This window comes from Podarcis raffonei, chromosome 6 (assembly GCF_027172205.1).
Source record: "Podarcis raffonei isolate rPodRaf1 chromosome 6, rPodRaf1.pri, whole genome shotgun sequence".
Taxonomy (NCBI): Eukaryota; Metazoa; Chordata; class Lepidosauria; order Squamata; family Lacertidae; genus Podarcis; species Podarcis raffonei.
In genome coordinates, this window is record NC_070607.1 from 93924033 (window position 1) to 93945136 (window position 21104).

At 47.4% G+C, this 21104-nt stretch overlaps 1 protein-coding gene and 1 long non-coding RNA gene across 4 annotated transcripts in view; one reads left to right on the top strand and one right to left on the bottom strand.

The window, feature by feature from the left end:
* The window catches only part of UCKL1 (uridine-cytidine kinase 1 like 1), a 70867-nt gene that overhangs the window by 7586 nt on the left and 42177 nt on the right, over positions 1-21104 (top strand). The window contains exon 1 of one of the 3 annotated variants that reach the window (XM_053394541.1): positions 11047-11179. The exons of 1 other annotated variant lie outside the window; for it this stretch is intronic. In XM_053394541.1, coding sequence (XP_053250516.1) covers positions 11058-11179 — 122 coding nt within the window. In that variant the 5' untranslated portion in view covers positions 11047-11057. Of the gene's footprint in view, positions 1-11046; positions 11180-11217; positions 11653-21104 lie in introns of those variants that run through there. One more of the 3 variants, XM_053394543.1, reaches the window with a different exon arrangement.
* LOC128416608 (uncharacterized) lies at positions 1029-13274 on the bottom strand. The gene is made up of 2 exons (XR_008331255.1): positions 13173-13274; positions 1029-1546 (listed from the first exon to the last, which is right to left on the bottom strand). It is a non-coding gene; the product is annotated as an uncharacterized LOC128416608 (long non-coding RNA).

Sequence of the window (21104 nt, forward strand, 5' to 3'; positions counted from 1 at the left end):
GCGTCCCTTGTTTCATTTCTTTGAAGAAGGTGGCTGGTTGCTCTTGTGTCACTAGGGGGAGATGTAAACCCTGCAGCTCGACTGGAGAGAGGGCCACGATTAATCAACTCTCACTGGGGGAAATGTACAGTGGTACCAGGGCCGTCTTAAGCATATGTGGTGCCGGGGTGCAAAGATCCGCCTGGTACCGCCCTCCCAAGTTCCCCAGAGTTAGCAACCTTTTTTTAGGGGACTAACACCACGCTTATCTCTGCTCAGGAAAAGAAAACAGGAAACAGGTGCCTGGGGCTGCAAATATGAAGGAAACGGACTATGTGGGGAGCAGGATTTAAATCCACACTCACACGCTTTTAAAAAAAGAAATCCCCCGTAAACGCTGCTAATAGAATCCAGCCAGATGGGCAGGGTATAAATATATTATTATTATTATTATTATTCGTTTAGTCGTGTCCGCCTCTTCGTGACGCCATGGACCAGAGCACGCCAGGCACTCCTGTCTTTCACTGCCTCCCGCAGTTTGATCAAACTCATGCTGGTAGCTTTGAGAACACTATCCAACCATCTCGTCCTCTGTCATCCCCTTCTCCTTGTGCCCTCCATCTTTCCCAACATCAGGGTCTTTTCCAGGGAATCTTCTCTTCTCATGAGGTGGCCAAAGTCTTGGAGCCTCAGCTTCAGGATCTGTCCTTCCAGTGAGCAGTCAGGGCTGATTTCCTTCAGAATGGAGAGGTTGGTCACGAAGAGTCGGACACGACTAAACGACTAAACAACGTTGTTGTTGTTATTATTATTATTATTATTATTATTATTATTATTATTATTAATTCCATTTATATACCACCTTTTCCTCCAAGGTGCTCAAGGTGGGGTTATGTGGTTCTCCCTCCCATTTTATCCTCAGAACAACAACCCTGTCAGGTAGGCCAGGCTGACACAATGGTGGAGGGGGGATTGGAACCCTGGTCCCAGCCCGACACTAACCATTACACCACAGAGGCTCTCTGTTTCAGCGTCACACATCTTAAATCTTTAATCTTATGGTGAACATTGTCATTATTTTTTAAAATCATTTTTATTGGTTTCCCCAATACAAAGTTGTAAACAAAGAATAAAAAAGTATATTTATATAAAGAGATTCCTCCAAATCTCCGGACTCTTCCCCGCCCCATCCCCCCAGGGTGTCCCATTTTGAACATTTATTACTGCATATTCTTTCATACTCCAATTTTTATATCAAACCACTTTGTCCATGGTAATTGCTAAACTACAAGTGAAATCAAAATCCTGCTAATGTTTCCATCTGCTTACAGTGGTCTCCTAAGTAACATAAATTTTTCCCATTCTTTTATAAAGTTTTTGTCCTCTTGGTTCCGAGGTTTTCCAGTCAGTTTTGCCATCTCGGCATAGTCCATCAGCTTAGTTTGCCTCTCCTCTCTGCTAGGGACTTTGTCTTCTTTCCATCTCTGGGCTAGTAACGTCCGGGCAGCTGTTGTTCCACAAATAAAAAGTCTCTTCTGTTCCTTTGAGATATCAGTACCTATAATTCCTAACAGAAAAGGAATTAACAAAAGTTATTTTTAGTTAATTTGGGTTCTTAACAAAGAAATTTGGTTTCTTAACAAAAGTTATTTTAAACATTTTCTTTCTTTCATTATATATCATCTCCCAGAAAGCTTTTATTACCTTACAAGTCCACCACATATGATAAAAGGTACCTTCTTTTTCTTTACATTTCAAACAAGTATTTGTAGTTGTCCTATACATTATGGTGAACGTCATTTGACTCACCTGTCAAGCTGCCCCACGCAGGTACTTTCCACATGCTTTGTGCAATTTCGAATCAGTGTTCCCATTTTTTAGATATGGAAAACTGAGGCCAAGATGTTACACTCATTCGTTGCATCTGTAGGTCACACCCAAGCACACCTCTGTTCTTCTGCATAAACTAGAACGCGTTGTGCCTCTTGGATAAAGGGCAGGTCAGCCAACATAAGCTTTGTGGAAACATCTGAACAAAATGGGGCAAGCTCAAAGTTAGGCTTATTTGGGACAGTAGCATTGCCACCCACAGAATTTTTTACTGGGGAGGGGGAAAAGGGGGAGAGCGGGCTAGTTTTCTCACCCGACCCCAACATAAGGAGCATTTGCTCTCGTATCTCAGGTTCTACAAATGCTAAAAACTTTGGCAAAGTCTCTTGTTCAATGAAATCTTGCCCCCCACCGCATGCCCCAATCAGCTCTCGGGATGCCCACTGATACTCAAGCAGATTTGAGGAAGGCGGAAGGGGGCCAGTTCTGTGGACCGTAAGTGTTTCAACGCTTTAAAGATGCTCTCAAGGCAGAACTTTTTAAAAAATGCAGTACAATCACAGATAACTGGGAAACACTGGCCTGCGAGCGCTCCAATTGGAGAACAGAGCTATTGCACAACCAACCTTACTGTATGCTTGTGAAACATGGACCACTTATAAACGCCATCTCCAACTCCTCAAAAGATTCCATCAATGGTGTCTCCGAAAATTTTTACATGTCACTTGGGAAGGCAGGAGAACTAATGCCAGTGTACTGGAAGAAGCAAAGATCCCCAGTGTTGAAGCAATGATTCTTCAACATCAACTTCGTTGGACTGGTCATGTTGTGTGAATGCCTGATGATCGTCTTCCAAAGCAACTACTCTGTTCCGAACTTAAAAATGGAAAGCGTAATGCTGGTGGTCAGCGAAAGAAGTTTAAAGACTTTCTCAAGGCAAATCTTTTAAAAATGCAGTATAAACACCGACAATTGGGAAACGCTGACCTGCGAGCGCTCCAATTGGAGAACAGCCTCTACCAAAGGTGTTGTGGGTTTTGAAGACACTCGAACTCGGGACGAAAGGGAGAAACGTGCTAAGAGGAAGGCACGCTTGGCAAATCCACACCGGGATCAACTCCCTCTTGGAAACCTAGGTCCTCACCATGGAAGAACATGTGGATCTAGAGTTGGCCTCCACAGTCACTTATGGACTCAAGGTTAAAACCATGTTTATGGAAGACAATCTTACTCGGCTACGAGGAATCGCCAAAGAAGAAGATATGTTTTAACAGAAGAAGAGCACTAGACGCTACCATTAAGGGGGTGGGCGTTCAAATGAAGGTTGGGATTTCCCCCCTTTTCTCTCTTCCCACCATGGGCACCCCGTTGAGGGCAAGCAAATTTCTGCCCTTCATAGGCAAGGGTTTCACAAGGCAGAGAGGCCTTCTCTGATTTTGGCGATATGGTGGAATCTTCCAACTCATCCTTTGGTTTTGTTCACTGGGAAAGAAGGAACTGAGTGATTAGTCTTGGTATCTATTTGATTTTTATTTAGCAAGATTTATATATCACTTTGTCAAAATAATATCATTCCCTCAACGGTTCACGTAAAAGATGTAAGATAGTCACAAGCAAATACTGCTGAGATCAAAACACGTTTTGAAAACACCTGGCCGTAATAAAATGTATCACAGTATAGGGGAAAATCCTATATTTTTAAAGACAAATGTGCACCATAAAAAATGCACAAGTCTCAGTAGGCTCAAAAAGCACTTTTTAGCTGGCGCAGAAAACAGTACAAAGGAGGTCAATATTAATAGGCTGGGAGTTCCAGAAAACAGGGGATGCCAATATTGATTTCTTGCAAGTGCGTTACAAACAAAGTGGTTGAGTATTGAGTGCTTTTCAAATGGATCTGGAGGCAGAGGAATTGAGTGTGGGTTTGGTTGTTGTTGTTTTGTATCTTGTTGTTTGGCAAAAACTTTCAAGGCCACTAAAAGTCACAGTCCAAGGATGTGAACATTAAACTCTCAACTCACAAAACGACAGCAGTGATTTCATGGAATGCTCTTTGTGAGATGGCTCTGTTTGCCGGCTGAAAACATTCCCTCTCTGCGCAGGCTTTTGGGGGAATTAATAATAATAATAATAATAATAATAATAATAATAATAATAAAAAATTTGTACCCTGCCCATCTGGCTGGGCTTCCCCAGCCACTCTGGGAAGCTTCCAACAAAGGTTAAAAATACATTAAAATGTCACACAATAAAAACTTCCCTGAACAGGGCTGCCTTCAAGTGTCTTCTAAATGTCAGGTAGTTGTTTATCTCTTTGACATCTGATGGGAGGGCGTTCCACAGGGCGGCTGCCACTACCGAGAAGGCCCTCTGCCTGGTTCCCTGTAACCTCGCTTCTTGCAGTGAGGGAACTGCCAGAAGGCCCTCGGAGCTGGACTTCAGTGTCCGGGCAGAACGATGGAGATGGAGACGCTCCTTCAGGTGTACTGGGCCGAGGCCGTTTAGGACTTTAACGGTCAACACCTGTATTATTAGAAAGGCAGTTCTGAATATCAGAAGAGCCATCCTGCTAGATCCAGCCAGTGGTCCATATTGTCCACTGTTCTTACAGTGACCAACCAGCTGCCTCTAAAAAGCCTGCAAGAAGGACCTGAGAAAAACAAGAGCATTCTCTCCTCTTGCAATCCCCATCATCTTGAATTCAGAGTGGCATCTTTGGCTCAGCGTTTCATCTGCTCCTCTTGTTTCATTAATTGGATGGCAGTCACCTTTTATGTTTTGAGGATTTGGCGTGCAACCTCTCCCTGCAAAATACTGATGCAATCAACGGCACTTCTTGGCGGAGTAAACCTCACCTGGGAATTTTGACTGTGCTGTTTCAGGTAAATGTCTCGTGTTGAGGAGGAGCGATTGCCTCTGGCTTTAAAAGAGGCTGTTGCGTGACTGTTCCTAAAGAACACAACTTTGGATGAAACTGGGGCGAATGTTTATTGCCCAGTTGCCAACATTCCTTTTGAGTACAAGGCGATCAAGAAAGTAGTCGCAGCACAATGATAGAGACAGGCTTGGAAGATACAGGTTATCTTGACCCATTTCGGTCTGGTTTCAGGGTGGAACTGGCCTTGCCGTCCCTGACAGAGAACCTTTATCAGCAAAGGGATGTCGAGAGTGTGACCTTGCATTTAGCACAGCCGCACCAGAAAGTTGCAACACTGCTCCTAAGGAAGTCTGCCAGACTCCCACAGCCCTGATATTTCATTTTCAGCTGAAAATGTACCTTATTTCTTTTGCCAAGTGTTTGATACGATTCAGCTCAGTTGGCAGAGCACGAGGCGATTCAGCTCAGGGCTGTGAGTCTGAGCCCCGTGTTGGATTCTGTGACTCTATGTAGTGTTGGTTGCTTGTTCTGTGTTTTAATAGTTTTATGGTGTTTGAGCGATTTCATTGTACATAGACTTAATATTTTTATGAGCTGCCTGTTTATAAATATTAATAATGGTAGCAATCAAAATTAGCAGCGTAGGAGAATAACATTGTCTTCACCAGGCAGAGGACCTTCTCGGTAGTGGCGCCCGCCCTGTGGAACGCCCTCCCATCAGATGCCAATAAAATAAACAACTATCTGACTTTTAGAAGAAATCTGAAGGCAGCCCTGTTTAGGGAAGTTTTTAATGTTTGATGTTTTGTCATGTTTTTAATATTCTGTTGGGAGCGTCCCAGAGTGGCTGGGGAGGCCTGGCCAGATGGGCGGGGTATAAGTAATAAATCATCATCATCATCATCATCATCATCATCATCACCATCATTACACTTAAGAGGTAGCATAGTAAGTGTCTCTCGTGAGTGTATCGTACACAGTCCAGGTGCCACCAGTGAAAAGGCCCTGTCTCCTCACATCCTATAAAGGCCTGTGGAATGGAAGGTGAGATTTAATTCTGATCTCATCTTTGCGTGATGGATCTCAGCAGAAGTCACTGTGGCCACCTTGCCTTGTCATTCAGATTGCAATCCTCCTGAGGCAGGGACCTTCTTAGCTCACGCCACCCAGTTAAGTTAGTGGTATATGCTACAGTACTAATAATGTTTAAGAACAATAGATGATATGCCTTGTGGGACACCTTTGGGCGAAGAAAGGGCTAAGGAGTAAGCCCTACACAAAGATAGTTGGATGGCATCTTGAATACCTCCTTGTGGCAGCTCCTGCAGCCAAGCTGGTGCCAAACATATTGCTTTCCTTTCTTTGGGACCACATCAGCAAGGCTGAGAGGAGGGGTCTTGTTGTCTGGACAGACCTCCAGACACACTGCCCAGGCTTGCACCCTAGGGGAGTCACTTCGGTGCTACAAAGACAGCAGGAAAAAAATCTGAATTACATTAAATAACATAGTCACTTTATAGCCACAGACGCAGGTCGCGCTGTGGGTTAAACCACAGAGCCTAGGACTTGCTGATCAGAAGGTTGGCGGCTCGAATCCCCGCGACAGGGTGAGCTCCCGTTGCTCAGTCCCTGCTCCTGCCAACCTAGCAGTTCAAAAGCACGTCAAAGTGCAAGTAGATAAATAGGTACTGATCCGGCGGGAAGGTAAACGGCGTTTTCGTGCTCTGCTCTGGTTCGCCAGAAGCGGCTTATTCATGCTGGCCACATGACCCGGAAGCTGCACGCCGGCTCCCTCGGCCAATAAAGCGAGATGAGCGCCGCAACCCCAGAGTTGGTCACGACTGGACCTAATGGTCAGGGGTCCCTTTACCTTTACCTTTACTTTACAGCTCTTCCCTAGAGTTCTGGGTTGATTTAGCAAAAGATGTGTTAATATGTGTTAATATCCCTCCCCCCATAGATGGTGTTTCTTGCATAGCTCATCATCTTTGTAGCTCATCACGGGTGTGAATTGCACAATTGTGTACTTCTCCACTTTAGCTGGCCTGGTCATGTGAGGTTGGTCAATCAGTAGACGGACCAGACGACTTCATGTATTTGAGCAACTGAATTTCCAAACTTTTTAAGGCACTGTTGCCTTGGTTCCATAAAATCACCCCAAGGGCCCCCTGCCCTGCCCTGCCGATCAAAGGTGTTATTCAGAATAGCAGTTTTCATGAGCCACCAGGGAACATGACGCAGTAAAGTTCAAAACAGTTGCACGTTTGTTCAAAAATCCAAAAACTGGGTTTCAAAGTAGGCTGTCTCCAGTTCCAGGCCATGGATGGACGAAACCAGGAAAGGAGATTGACAGCTGTCCCAAAAGGGAACGCTGCTTCAGCACTGGTAATTACAGGCCGCTTAGTTCAGGTCTCGCCAACCAGATGTTTGGACTACAACTCCCATCATCCCCAGCCAGCGCAGCTGATGGGAGTTGTCCTCCAAAATGTCTGGAGGTCACCAGGTTAGCAAAGTCTGATGTTGTTGATGTATTGCTTAGGAAGAGGAAGAGTACAGGAAAGGATGAGACAATAGTGTGAGACATCACTGCTAGCACACTTGCTGCTGCTTCCTGGCATGTGACCTTGGGGGGGGGACCGCAAGGGCCCACAAAATATGCTTTGTATGAGAAACCAATAAAAAGCCCCAACTGAATGAGACATTGGCGTTCTGTTAAAATCCGTGGTTCATAATAGTTTCCTTTTGTTCATAAAAGACACGTAGCCTAGTTGCTGTTTGGTTGCTGGAAATACCAAAGATAAGGCAATTGGGGAGGGAACTTCTGAAGAGTAAAATTATGGGAGTCTGGCTGTGCCAGCTTACCAAGTACGACTCCCCTTATGTAGGCTTGTTATCTAGGTGAACATAAATCTCGGACTACAATTCTCCTTTCTTTAGTATGTAGGCTTGTATCTATGTAGGCTTCAAAAGTTTAGAAGTGAGGCGCCCTAGAGGGGCTGGACACACGTCAAGTTGCAGGCTGGACATCCAGAAAGTTGTACCTAATGTGTTTTTGCCAACTACCATCTGCTAATGTTTGCAGCATTTTGATTGGATCTTATGTGAATTCTTTGTCACCGGTGTTGAAGCAATGATTCTTCAACATCAACTTCATTGGACTGGTCATGTTGTGCGGATGCCTGATTATCGTCTTCCAAATCAGCTACTCTATTCCGAACTTAAAAATGGAAAGTGTAATGCTGGTGGTCCACAAAAAAGGTTTAAAGACTCTCTCAAGGCACATCTTTTAAAAATGTAGTATAAACACTGACAATTGGGAAACACTGGCCTGCGAGTGCTCCAGTTGGAGAGCAGCCTTTACCAAAGGTGTCCTGGGCTTTGAAGACACTCAAACTCAGGACGCAAGGGAGAAATGTGCTAAGAGGAAGGCACAATTGGCAAATCCACACCGTGATCAACTCCCACCTGGAAACCAATGTCCCCACTGTGGAAGGACGTGTGGATCCAGAATTGGCCTCCACAGTCGCTTACGGACTCATTGTTAAAACTGTGTTTATGGAAGACAATCTTACTTGGCTACGAGGGATTGCCAAAGAAGAAACTCTATAAAAGGTCCGGGGTGTGTGTGTGTAACACATGCCCATTCAGCCTTTGTGGAAGTGACTGCGCTGAACCTATTTACTGCAGTAAATAAATTTTGAACTCTTTCTTCAACCCAACTCATAAGTAGTTAATGGTACTAGTGAGACAAGCAGACCTGGTCAGCTTTTCCTTAGTCCCCGTTTTCGGCAGCTCGGTTTGCTTGGACAGCCAGGGCTCTGACAGGCATCCTGAAAGGGGCCTTCTCCATCTCAGCACCCAATTGGCACCAGGGAGAAGTCTACTGATATAATAGGTGAAGCATGGCTTCAGTTTTCCCAACAACTAGCTTTTTAAGCTGCACAACAGGTTATCAACAATATCAGACCATGACTCCATGGTGGAGATAGTTACAACTTTCTTTTTATTTTGTAGATGGCAGGAAATATTTATTGACTTCTGAGGGATGAAAATAAGCCAACATTAAAAATGCAGCATTTTTTGTTAAAAATGGAACAGGATCACCACTTTGCTGCTTGTTGCTGTTCTTTAGTCGTTTAGTCGTGTCCGACTCTTTGTGACCCCCTGGACCAGAGCATGCCAGGCACTCCTGTCTTCCACTGCCTCCCGCACTTTGGTCAAACTCATGCTGGTAGCTTCGAGAACACTATCCAACCATCTTGTCCTCTGTCGTCCCCTTCTCCTTGTGCCCTCCATCTTTCCCAGCATCAGGGTCTTTTCCAGGGAGTCTTCTCTTCTCATGAGGTGGCCAAATATTGGAGTCTCAGCTTCAGGATCTGTCCTTCCAGTAAGCACTCAGGGCTGATTTCCTTAAGAATGGATCGGTTTGATCTTCTTGCAGTCCATGGGACTCTCAAGAGTCTCCTCCAGCACCATAATTCAAAAGCATCGATTCTTCGGCGATCAGCCTTCTTTATGGTCCAGCTCTCACTTCCATACATCACTACTGGGAAAACCATAGCTTTAGCTATACGGACCTTTTTTGGCAAGGTGATGTCTCTGCTTTTTAATATGCTATCTAGGGTTTGTTGCTAATCTGCATTTATTTATTTGGAACAGAATCTGTGGGCATATCCACTCTGTGTGCAAAAGACTTTCTGTACAACTGAAACCCCGATTTGTCAGGGCTCTCAAAATGTATCTCCAGCTGAATGTGCCAATGGTGGGGTGGTACTCAATGTTGCCCACTGAGCGTTCCATGTTTGCAGTACTTCTCTTTGCAATAACAGTTTCATTAGGGGAAGCTTGTGGGAATCCCCTTTTGCCTTTCTATCTCTTTACCGCAATGCATTCCCATCCTCTCAGGCAGATCCACCCTTTGTATCTGATGAGTTTCGTTTCCCACAACAGACCTCGGAGCATGTGATGGCTGTAACTTATCTGAGAGGGCAAGCGGCCAGCCAGTTTGCTGAGAGAGCAGAGTGAAGAAGCCGTACCGGGTGGCGATGAGGGGAGTTTATTCTTAGACGTCTTGCTGTCCCAGATGGACAGCCTACGTTGGGGCTTATGCAACCACTTCAAGGAGGAACATCCAAGGCTGGGGTAGCTTAACCTGAGGCTAAGCATGGAGGAGAAATTCGACTCAAGGCACATTTGAAGGTGGACTTATCAGCTTTGCACTCTCCAAAACAGTTATCCTTCCAGCTTTGAAATTACCTGAATTTTGCAATGCAAAATTCCAACCAAGCAATGTTTGCAAAAGCACATCTGTTAGGAGGAAGTGTGTGTGAGAGAGAGACAATATCACAGAAAATAACATATTGCAGTGCGTTGTAGAAGGAAAATTTGCTTCTGAAAATGTGCATGATAAACTGCATTTACAGTCATACCTTGGATCTCAAACAACTTGCAAGATGAAGGTTTTGGGTCCCGAATGCCGCAAACACGAAAGTGATTGTTCCGGTTTGCGAACATTCTTTGGAACCTGAATGTCCGACGGGGCTTCTGCAGCTTCTGATTGGCTGCAGGAGCTTCCTGCAGCCAATCGGAAGCCACACCTTGGTTTCCGAATGTTTTGGAAGTCGAACAAACTTCCATTTGACTTCCATTCCATTCGACTTCCATTCAACTTCCAAGGTACCACTGTAAAAGCATGCTTGTTAGGAGAAATTCACACTAAAATGCAGACTAATTTTCATGAGGGTTTTATAATTATTATTGCATGGAGAGCTTCACCAGCCCAGCCAGCCAATGTTCATGGATGATGGGAGTTGTAGTCCTGCAAAATCTGAAGGAGGGCAGATTAGCTGCCCCTGCACTAAGGATTTGCTTTGCAGCAAGATAATTACAAGCTGAGATTAGCGCCTGGGATCTGGGAGTGTAGGACTAAGGTGGCTTTCCCAGACCTGGCGCCTTCCAGGTGCCTTGGACTACAACTCCCATCCGCCCTGGCCAGCTTGGCCCATCTAGTCCAGCATGATGTTCTCACAGTGACCCAACCAGATGCCTGTGGGAAACCCACAATCAGGATTCGAACCCAAGAGCGTTCTCCCCTCCAGTGGCTTCCAGCAGCTGGTACTCATAAGCATTGCTGCCTAATCCTATTTTAAAGCAATCCGATTTGTTGACCACCCCTGCGTCCTGTGGCAGTGAGTTCCACAGTTCATGCTCTTTCTTTTATACGTCCCGGATCTTCCAATATTCAGCTCCACCAGCGTTCTCATGCCAAGGAGGGAAGAAAAGCCTTCCTCTGCCCCCTCTTCCCTTGCCAGGCGTCTGCCCACCTCTCTTGTGCATTGCCCTTCTCTGCCAGGCCCCGGACACGCTCCAAATGTCAGGAGCTGCTGCCTGTGGCCTTCCGCCAGCCATGTTTTGGTGCCTCCGGAGCAGAGGGGCTGCTTGGGAGGCTGTGCCGTGCGACTCTCTTTACAAAGTCAGTGCTATTAATATCAGGTAATGAACATAATCTCTAGGTTAAGCTATCCTCTTATGCGTGTTGGCTACTCTCTCGTTCCCCGGGCAGGGCTCCCTTTTCCCTCCTTCTCTCGCTGTTGACACCACACTGGACTTTTTCGGGTCTCCTTGAACACTACCAGTTTGTAGGTTCTCCTAAGCCCCCGGGTGGTGTTTTCCACCCCTTTCCTCCCCTTGTGATCGGAGTGGCGAGACCCACGTTTCGTTTCACTGTAAAGGCCAGAATGCATGTAGTCAACTTCCTAGGGACTCTGAATTCTTTGAGGCTGCGATGAGACACACACACACACACACTCCACACGCCAGCTCTCCCAGAGTCAAAAACACCTGAAGCCTTTCTGCCACTTCCACAGTCACCCCAGACCCTTCTCTGGCTAGGGGGAGATGAACAGATCCCCTGTATATTCGGGGGTGAGGATTTCTGGCTGCTGGGCCCTCGGACCTGAAGGCAGGTGAGTGCTTTTGTCCCATCACCCCCTTTCCGGATGTAAATTAACTCTCGGATGCAGGATGGACGAGTATTTAGAAGGCTTAGAAAACAGAGGAGGGGGTGGTGAAGAGAGGAGAGGGGAGATCCGCTTTCTGGATTGCAAAACAAAACACTTGTTTTGGGAAATTTCAGGAGCAGCGCAATAGAGAACTGGCTGTTTCAGAAGGGTGCAATGCGGGGTGTGTGAAACTGGGCTTTGGGGGGGGGGGTTCCTGCCTTGCATTCACCTGAGCTGGTTCTTTCTTTTGTGAACTGATTCACTGCCCCACCCCCTTAATGGTAACTAGGGAGCAAACCTGTTTCCGCGTGAGAATGTGCTCTTAATAAAACATGCATCCTTGGGTCAATCGGAAGCAGGTGGAAAGGTTCTTAACTTGCCCCTTACTGGACCTATGAGCTATCTGCGGAGATGAAAGGTGGGTTTTGATGCATCATTTGAGCCGAAAGACTATTCTGCGCTGTAGTGAAGATAACAGGTGCATGGTAAAGGGGTTTGGATGTAATTCCGCATTAAATCTCAGAGGGTGGGGAGAATGATTGTTCCCTCTAATTCTGATGTTCAAGCTGTGAGTGCCATTGCCTGTGTAGTCAGAATAGCCCCACACACACGTAAGAGAGAGGTATCTGCAAACTTGGGGAATCCCAAAGTTTGCAATAGAAAGAAAGGAGTTGGTGGGGGAAGGGCAATACAACCAAATGAGGAACTGGGCATGCTTACTTATTGCAGAATGCTGACAGATTGTGGTTGAGACGGAACGCAAAACTGAGTAGGAGGGGGAATGGAATGGAGTATCCTGGAGGAACAGAAACACTCCATACTGCAACATTTTGTTGCAGATCCTACTTGTCTATGGATTTGTGTGTGTGTGTGTGTGTGTGTGTGTGCTTGTGTTTCTGTTGTTTCTTCCCATCCCTGTTTTCAAGATGGAAAAATAACAGTATTTTTAAAGATATCACTTTACTTCGCCCTAGTGAACGCCATACCTTCCAACTCTCTGATGAATAGCTATTTTTTTCACTGCGTATTTGGCTTGCGGGTGTGCACTGAGCTTGTATCTGATACAAGAGTTCATCCCCTTGCTTTCTCCTTTGACAGTGGAGACAATAATTTTCGGCAACCTTGCTGGTGTCTCCTGAATTTTGACCAAATTTCCCTGTTAATTTGGAGAACAGGTCGTTCAGCATATTCTCGGTTCTGATGTATATTTTGCTGTAGGAGGCTTAGTCTGCACAGAATCGAATATACCCTTTCAGAGTTAATGCCAAATACATTACTTCTGATAAATGAGCCACCATGGTTGCCAGAGGGCATGAAAATTTGTGTCCTGGGCTTTTTAGACTTGTCTGCCCGTGTACTATCTGAAACCAAGGGGGCGTATTGCTTGTCAGGTGTGAATTCCCCGCCCCCCCCAGCTCTCCCACCCCGCTACCAGTGGGAGAGTAGGGGCAGCAACAGGGACAAAGGCGTCTCACACAAATTACCTGTAAATATTGGTGCTGCTGAGGTGCCCAAAGTCCCCTCTGCGTCCCTCTGGAGATTCCGATGTTCAAATGCAGCAGAAGCAAACTCCTTGCGCATGAATAACAGCTCCTCCTTGTTGTCGTTGCTTGCTCGTGTCAGCATCACTCTGGGAACAAAGCACACTTGTTAATTGCCGCCTCAGCGTTGTTCTCTCTCTCTGAGGGAGCCGGTTGGTGGTTATTTTGCAGGTGAAATGCACGTGTGCTTCCCCGGTCCTCAGTGCCTGATTCCATATTCCAGCGGATCGATGTTGCTAGGAGCAAATTGTGAGCTGCAAGGCGCCTCTGCGTTGCGCTCACAGAGATGCCCTGCAGCTGCCCTGGCAAATTGTGAGGGGCCCCCAGCATTGTGCTTAAAAACCACCTGTCAGATGGCAGCGGTGGTTGCTCGTGAGTAACCAGTCAGGGCTCCGACCTGTCTTTTACAGGTTTTGATTTTGGTGCAAACTATTTACAGTGCAAAGTAAAAGCAATGACAAACCTACACAGCATCATAAAAAGTAGAGACATCACCTTGCCAACAAAGGTCCATATAGTAAAAGCTCTGGTTTTCCCAGTAGTGATGTATGGAAGTGAGAGCTGGACCATAAAGAAGGCTGATCGCCAAAGAATTGATGCTTTTGAATTATGGTGCTGGAGGAGACTCTTGAGAGTCCCATGGACTGCAAGAAGATCAAACCTCTCCATTCTGAAGGGAATCAGCCCTGAGTGCTCACTGGAAGGACAGATCCTGAAGCTGAGGCTCCAAGACTTTGGCCACCTCATGAGAAGAGAAGACTCTCTGGAAAAGACTCTGATGTTGGGAAAGATGGAGGGCACAAGGAGAAGGGGACGGCAGAGGACGAGATGGTTGGATAGTGTTCTCGAAGCTACCAGCATGAGTTTGACCAAACTGCGGGAGGCTGTGGAAGACAGGAGTGCCTGGGGTGCTCTGGTCCAGGGGGTCACGAAGAGGCGGACACGACTAAACGACTAAACAACAACATTTACAGTGCCACAAGTTCGGAACCACAAGTTCATGTCTCCCTCAATTGCTAGCAGAATCCGGGAGTGGTCGTTTCCGGGTCCTCCCCCAACATAATAGCTTAGTCACCCCCAGCCTTTTCCTTCATTCTTTGCATTTTACACTTCTGTGCAGAGTGGGTGACGGAGGGGACGTGCTTCCCTCCTGGCCAGCTTGACCAGGAGCGGTGCTGAGGCTCCCAGCAGCATCCTCTGGTCCCTTCCCCTCTTCCCCACTGGAGGTGTGGCTTTCCCCCCTACAGGAAGAGGAACTGCTTCTCAAGATTTTTGGAGGTTCCCTGTAACCCAACTGCCCCTCAGCTTTCCTTCCCTGTTCCGATGGCAGTCCCCTGACACCACCCTTTAAAAACAGGGGTGCCAGGAGTGGGGGACCATTAGGCAGAGTGAGGCGACCAGCTTAGGCTGCTGTTGATGGAGGACACCAAACACTAGCAAATTGTGGGCTATTTATTATAAGTGTCTGCTGGATCAGGCCAATGGCCCGCCTAGCGCAGCATCCTGTTCTCACAGTGGCCAACCAAAAGCAGGATTTGAACACGAAACCACTTTCTCCTCCCGTGGTTTCCATCAACTAGTATCCAGAACAGTGGCTCAGCTTCAAATTTAGGGTGGTACCGTCTGAAGGCAGCCCTGTATAGGGAAGTTTTTCACATTTGACCTTTTCTTATGTTTTTATATATGTTGGAAGCTGCTCACAGTGGCTGGGGCAACCCAGCCAGATTGGAAGGGTATGAACGCATTATTATTATTATTAGGCAAAATTGAGAATACAGTCATACCTCAAGTTACTGTATTTTTCGCACCATAGGGCGCACCGGACCATAGGGCGCACCTAGTTTTTAGACAGGGAAATCAATAAAAAAAACTTCCCCCCCCAGCCCCAAAGAGCAGCGTACAGGCTGCGCACAACCCCTCCCTGCTGGGAGAGGCTGCGTGAAGCTAAAGATGCCATAGCCCCGTGCAGCCTCTCCGTGCCGGAGGGGTTGCACGCGGCTATGGAACAAGCCAAGGCAGCGAGCAAGATGGATCCCGCTGGCTGCTTTGGCTTCCTCTTTAGCCCCGCGCAATCTCTCCCTGCCGGGAGAGGCTGCGCAGGGCTAAAGAAGCCATAGCCCCGTGCAGATTCTCCCTGCTGGAGAGGCAGAGTCTGCAAGTCTGCATTCGCTCCATAGGACGCACACACATTTCCCCTCAGTTTTTGGAGGGGGAAAACTGTGTCCAATGGAGCGAAAAGTACGATACGTTTGCTTCAGGTTGCGCGTTTTCAGGTTGCGTCCCGCGGCGACCCAGATGTACCGAAAAGGGTTACTTCTGGGTTTTGCCGCTCGCCCATGCGCAGACGCGCAAAATGACGTCGCACGCATGCGCAGACACAGCAAATCGTGACCCGCGCACGTGCAGATGCACAGACACGGGTTGCGTTCTTCTCAGGTTGTGAACGGGCCTCTGGAACGGATCCTGTTCACAACCAGAGGTACCACTGTGCCCATAATTGAGAAGATTCATTTAGGGGCACCAAATTTTGGCCTTGCTCTGGGCACCGTTTTACCAAAGATGATCAAAGTCTGTCTGTGGCGGCAGAGCATATCCCTCATGGCTAGTAGCCACTCATAGCTGTTATGGGTACATTGATTTATTATTACTGCTCCGTAGTATACACAAACCAAGGGACCATAGCGACAACACTGCTTTCTGGCTCTTGGCCCCTAGTCTCTTCCCAGTCCTCTCCAGTGGTTGCGAGAAGACAAAGCTTGAAGGTCCCTGGGGTAGCTCTCAGTGGAGGCCAGGCTACTGATTTGATGTCTGGATAGACGCTCCAAAAAGGAGGCTTGTGTGAAAATCTGGATCGAAGGAGGGGGAAGTGTGGGAAGGCAGTGATCTGGAGAAGAACATCATATGGACATTGGAGAATTAATGGAGGAGGTGCAGGAAGATGACTATTCTCATGAAACATCAGAGTGGATGAGCCACGGGCAGTAGCAACACACTGTGAACAAGGGATGGCTAGCCTTTGGATTCCAACCCCCTCTTATCTATCCTTATCTATCCTGCTGGTTGGGGCTGATGGAAGTTGGGAGTCCTGCAATTTCTGAAGGACAGCAAGTTCCCTGCTTCCTGCAGCCGCTGGAGCAGAGCTTGAGGCGACGTGCGACTGCGAAGGGTGTTGCGCACTCAAAAAGGGATGTTCACATGTTAACATTCAGCAGGTGTACAATCTTTGTCCTTGGTCTGGGAATACCACTGTTGTAACCTCACCCTTCTGCTCATCGGAGAAGCCAGATAATTTGTTCAGAAAGCACTCTCAAACTGCAGAGCCACTTCCTTCGGCATCCAGCCAGAAGTTTGGGTTTTCAAGCCGGCACCGAGACCACAAGCAGAGTGCGGTGGGGCTCGCTCTTTCTTTTCCCTAGTTGCCCTCCACGTCTGAGTATTGGGGTGGGCGAGGTGGCTGTCCGATGGCAGCCTGTTGAGGTGATCCCTTTTAATCTCTCCTGGCAGGGTGCCAGGGGTTGCTCTCGTTGCTCCCCTCTGGCAGGTTTGGAAAGGATGCTGGCGCTCCCCTTCTGTATTCTGTGTAACACCCCTGGCTCTCAAGCTGTCTCTATAAGTGGGTTGGTTGGCCGTGTGTGTTTTGCATGTATCCATCTTCAAATATCTCAAGAGCTTTCACATGGAAGGCCGGAGGCAGCTTGTTTTCTCCTGCTCCAGAGGCTAGGACTCAAACCAATGGCTTCAAGTCACAAGAAAGGAGATTCCAACTATTATTATTATTATTATTATTATTATTATTATTATTATTATTATTTACAGTGGTACCTCGGGTTAAGAACTTAATTCGTTCTGGAGGTCTATTCTTAACCTGAAACTGTTCTTAACCTGAAGCACCACTTTAGCTAATGGGGCCTCTTGCTGCTGCCACTGCGCCGCTGCTGCACAATTTCTGTTCTCATCCTGAAGCAGAGTTCTTAACCCGAGATAATATTTCTGGGTTAGTGGAGTCTGTAACCTGAGGCATATGTAACCTGAAGCATATGTAACCCATTATTTATACCCTGCCCATCTGGCTGTGCTTCCCCAGCCACTCTGGGCGGCTTCCAACAAAATATTAAAACACAGTAATGCATCAAACATTAAAAGCTTCCCTAAACAGGGTTGCCTTCAGATGTCTTCTAAAAGTCTGGTAGTTGTTCTTCTCTTTGACATCTGATGGGAGCGCGTTCCACAGGGCGGGTGCCACTACCGAGAAGGCCCTCTGCCTGTTTCCCTGGAACCTCACTTCTCGCAGCGAGGGAACCACCAGTGCTCGGACACTGAGGTCGGCGCTGGACCTCAGTGTCCGATCAGAACGATGGGGGTGGAGATGCTCCTTCAGGTATACTGGACCAAGGCCATTTAGGGCTTTAAAGGTCAGCACTAACACTTTGAATTGTGCTCAGAAACGTACTAAACATTAGGAATAACTTTCTGACAGTAAGAGCTGTTTGACAGTCAAATGGTCTCCCTCAGAAGGTTCTGGACTCTTCTTCCTTGGAGGTTTTTAAGCAGAGGTTGGGTGGACATCTGTCATGGATGCTTTAGCTGAGATTCCGGCATTGGAGGGGGTTGGACTAGATGGCCCTTGTGGGTCCCTTCCAACTCTATGATTCTATATGAGGCCCCCGCTCCAGGCATATGCTCTTCCCTGAAGGGAGCATGAAAATCTTTCCAAGAGGCATCTTCTCTGGAATATTTCAGCTCGCTTCTCAGCGGCCCTGGAATAAGCCGAATGCTGAGTACTATATGCATAATGATAGAGTCATACCTCATGTTACGTTTGCTTCAGGTTGCGTCCCGCGGCGACCCGGAAGTACCAGAAAGGGTTACTTCCGGGTTTTGGCACTCGCGCATATGCATGCGCTCAAAATGACGTCATGCGCAGAAGCAGCGAATCGCGACCCGCACACACGCAGACGTGGGTTGTGTTCTGCTCATGTTGTGAATGGGGCTCTGGAATGGATCCCGTTCGCAACCAGAGGTATCACTGTAGTAACTTCGTTATGTAACCCAGGGAACTCTTACAAGGAGCTTTCCAGGTGTTGAGTTTCCTAGATCAAAGGCAAGAGGGAGCACTTTGCAAGACGATTGGCCAGCTTTGCAAAACCTGAGCAACCAGATAAGAAGTGGGGAGGGAAGTTCGTGACTGCTTTTCTTTCCCTTGGTACTCCTTATGCAACTTTGAAACCCAAACACATGACCTGTCCTTAATGTAATAGGCAGAGCTGTCCTATACACCAATTACAGTGGTACCTCGGGTTACATACGCTTCAGGTTACAGACGCTTCAGGTTACAGACTCCGCTAACCCAGAAATAGTACCTTGGGTTAAGAACTTTGCTTCAGGATGAGAACAGAAATGCTCCGGCGGCGCAGGAGCAGCAGGAGGCCCCATTAGCTAAAGTGGTGCTTCAGGTTAAGAACAGTTTCAGGTTAAGAATAGACCTCCAGAATGAATTAAGTACTTAACCCGAGGTACCACTGTACGTCCGAGGAGGAGACAGACACTTCTTCCATGCCCATGTGGTGGGACTGCAAATTCATGGATAAGAGACCCATCAATGGCTGCTCAACACGTTGGCCCTGCCCCTACAGTTGGAGGCAGTGATGCTTGTGAAGAACACTTTCTGGAAACCGCAGGAGGGGAGAGAGTGGCTCTTGTGCTCGGATCACGCTTGGGGGTTTCTCTCCTTGGTCAGCCACTGTGAGAACAGGGTGGTGGACGAGACGCTGGAAACCCACAACCAGAAAATGGCAGCAAAAGTGGCCAGCACGCTCCCTGTCATCGCTGGAAACCATGGGTGATTTTCTTGTACCAGTGTAGTGAAAGTTCTGCTTCTGTCAAATCCTACAGTCCCGTGACTGGGATAGGATTGTGCCCCACAGCTGGGAGAACTTCCTCCTTTTTAAATCCTGGATCTGCAGACAAGGATAAGTAGGGTTGAAGCCATTATAGAGACTTCCCCTCTCTTATCTTTTTTCCTACTGCTCCTCTGCCTTTTCACAGCAGCCTGGCATGTGGAAACCAAACAGGTGAAGCTTCTCTTGTCAAGAAGACAAAAGCTTCACCTGTGCAGTTTCCACCCGGCAGGCTGCTGTTAAATGCACAGGTGCGGGGCCAGTTCAAGTTTCGAAAAGGAGGTCACCCTAAAACAACCCCAGGTTTAGGAACACAATCCCAACCACCTCTTCTCTTCAATATTTCAGCCTGACCTTGGGCTTGGAGACCACATTTTTGACTCCCAGATAATCCTGGAAAGGGGAGAAACTTTCCCCGCAGTTACTGGGTAGGGGGAGGGTTTGGATCGCCTTACCTGTACGCAAAGGGGAGGGGTCTCCCCTCTCTGCTTTCATTTGCAGGGCACTCTTATCAAGTCCCGCTTTTGCAGTGCTGCTGTCGCCATCAGTGCATTGGCAAGAGGATGTGAGCCCAGGGTGGAAAATGGGAGGCGGAGCAGAGAGAGGCCGGCCGAGGGGAAAAGATCAACTATAAATAACCTGTCCTGTCCTGTCCCCGGCTCAATGAGCTGCTGTTTTGCTCCAAGCAGCTTATCCCGCTGGCCTGGGTCCATTGGGGGTGGAGAGGGGCGGCTGCGTGCCTGCCATGTGTTTGCCAACCGCGAAAGAGCTCTTGTAGGAAGTTTATCTGCCCTGCTCCCAAAACCGCGCAGGGATTGATGGCTGAGAGAGAGAGCCTGCTTTGCTGACCTTTGCCAAGTGCTTCGTATCGTATAAATATCAGAGAGACGGTAGCCTGCAGAGCTTCATCGCAGCGCCGCAGTCCGGCTGCACCGGCCACATTGGTGCCAAACACACCGTTTGTGTCCCTCTCAGTTGCTGGCCAGAGGGCAGGGTTCAAAATACAAGCTGCAAGAGCCTCTGCGGCAGAAGAACGGTGGCTTTCTCTGGCCCCCAAGACAGCATCCGCACCGTATTTTATTTTATTTTTAAATTTTATTACCAGTTTTCACATAACAAATTATTCAAATAAATCATCTTCATTATTCCCACCCCCCATTTTTCCCTACCACCTCCCCAACAAACCCCTCTCTCTGATTTCTCAACCAATTTTAATTCTGCCTATTATAAAAGGTACGTGGGTGGCACTGTGGGTTAAACCACAGAGCCTAGGGGCTTGCCGATCAGAAGGTCGGCGGTTCGAATCCCCGCGACGGGGTGAGCTCCTGTTGCTCGGTCCCTGTTCCTGCCAACCTAGCAGTTCGAAAGCACCTCAAAGTGCAAGTAGATAAATAGGTACCACTCCGGCGGGAAGGTCAATGGCATTTCCGTGCACTGCTCTGGTTCACCAGAAGCGGCTTAGTCCTGCTGGCCACATGACCCAGAAGCTGTACGCCGGCTCGCTCAGCCAATAAAGTGAGATGAGTGCCGCAACCCCAGAGTTGGCCACAACTGGACCTAATGGTCAGGGGTCCCTTTACCTTTACCTATTATAAAATTGTATACATCCTTATATAATCTATCTACTATGTTGACCCTCAATAAATTTGTGTATGTTTATTCGCAACCTACCAAGGAGTCCAGTTCATTTTGTTGTCTTTTTAAATAGTTTGTGAAAGGTTCCCATTCTTCTTTAAAGTCGCAGTTGTCCTTGTCTCGTAGTTTGCATGTCAGTTTCGCCAGTTATGCATAGTTCATTAATTTCTCTTGCCACTCTTCTTTTGTCGGGGTTTCCTCATTCTTTCATCCTTGTGTAATCAAGACTCTTGCCGCTGTTGTTGCATACATAAATAAATTCTTCCTTTTCCTTGGCAGATCTTGTCTTACAATCAATAGTAAAAATGCCTCCGGGTTTTTTTGTAAATGTTATTTTGAACAT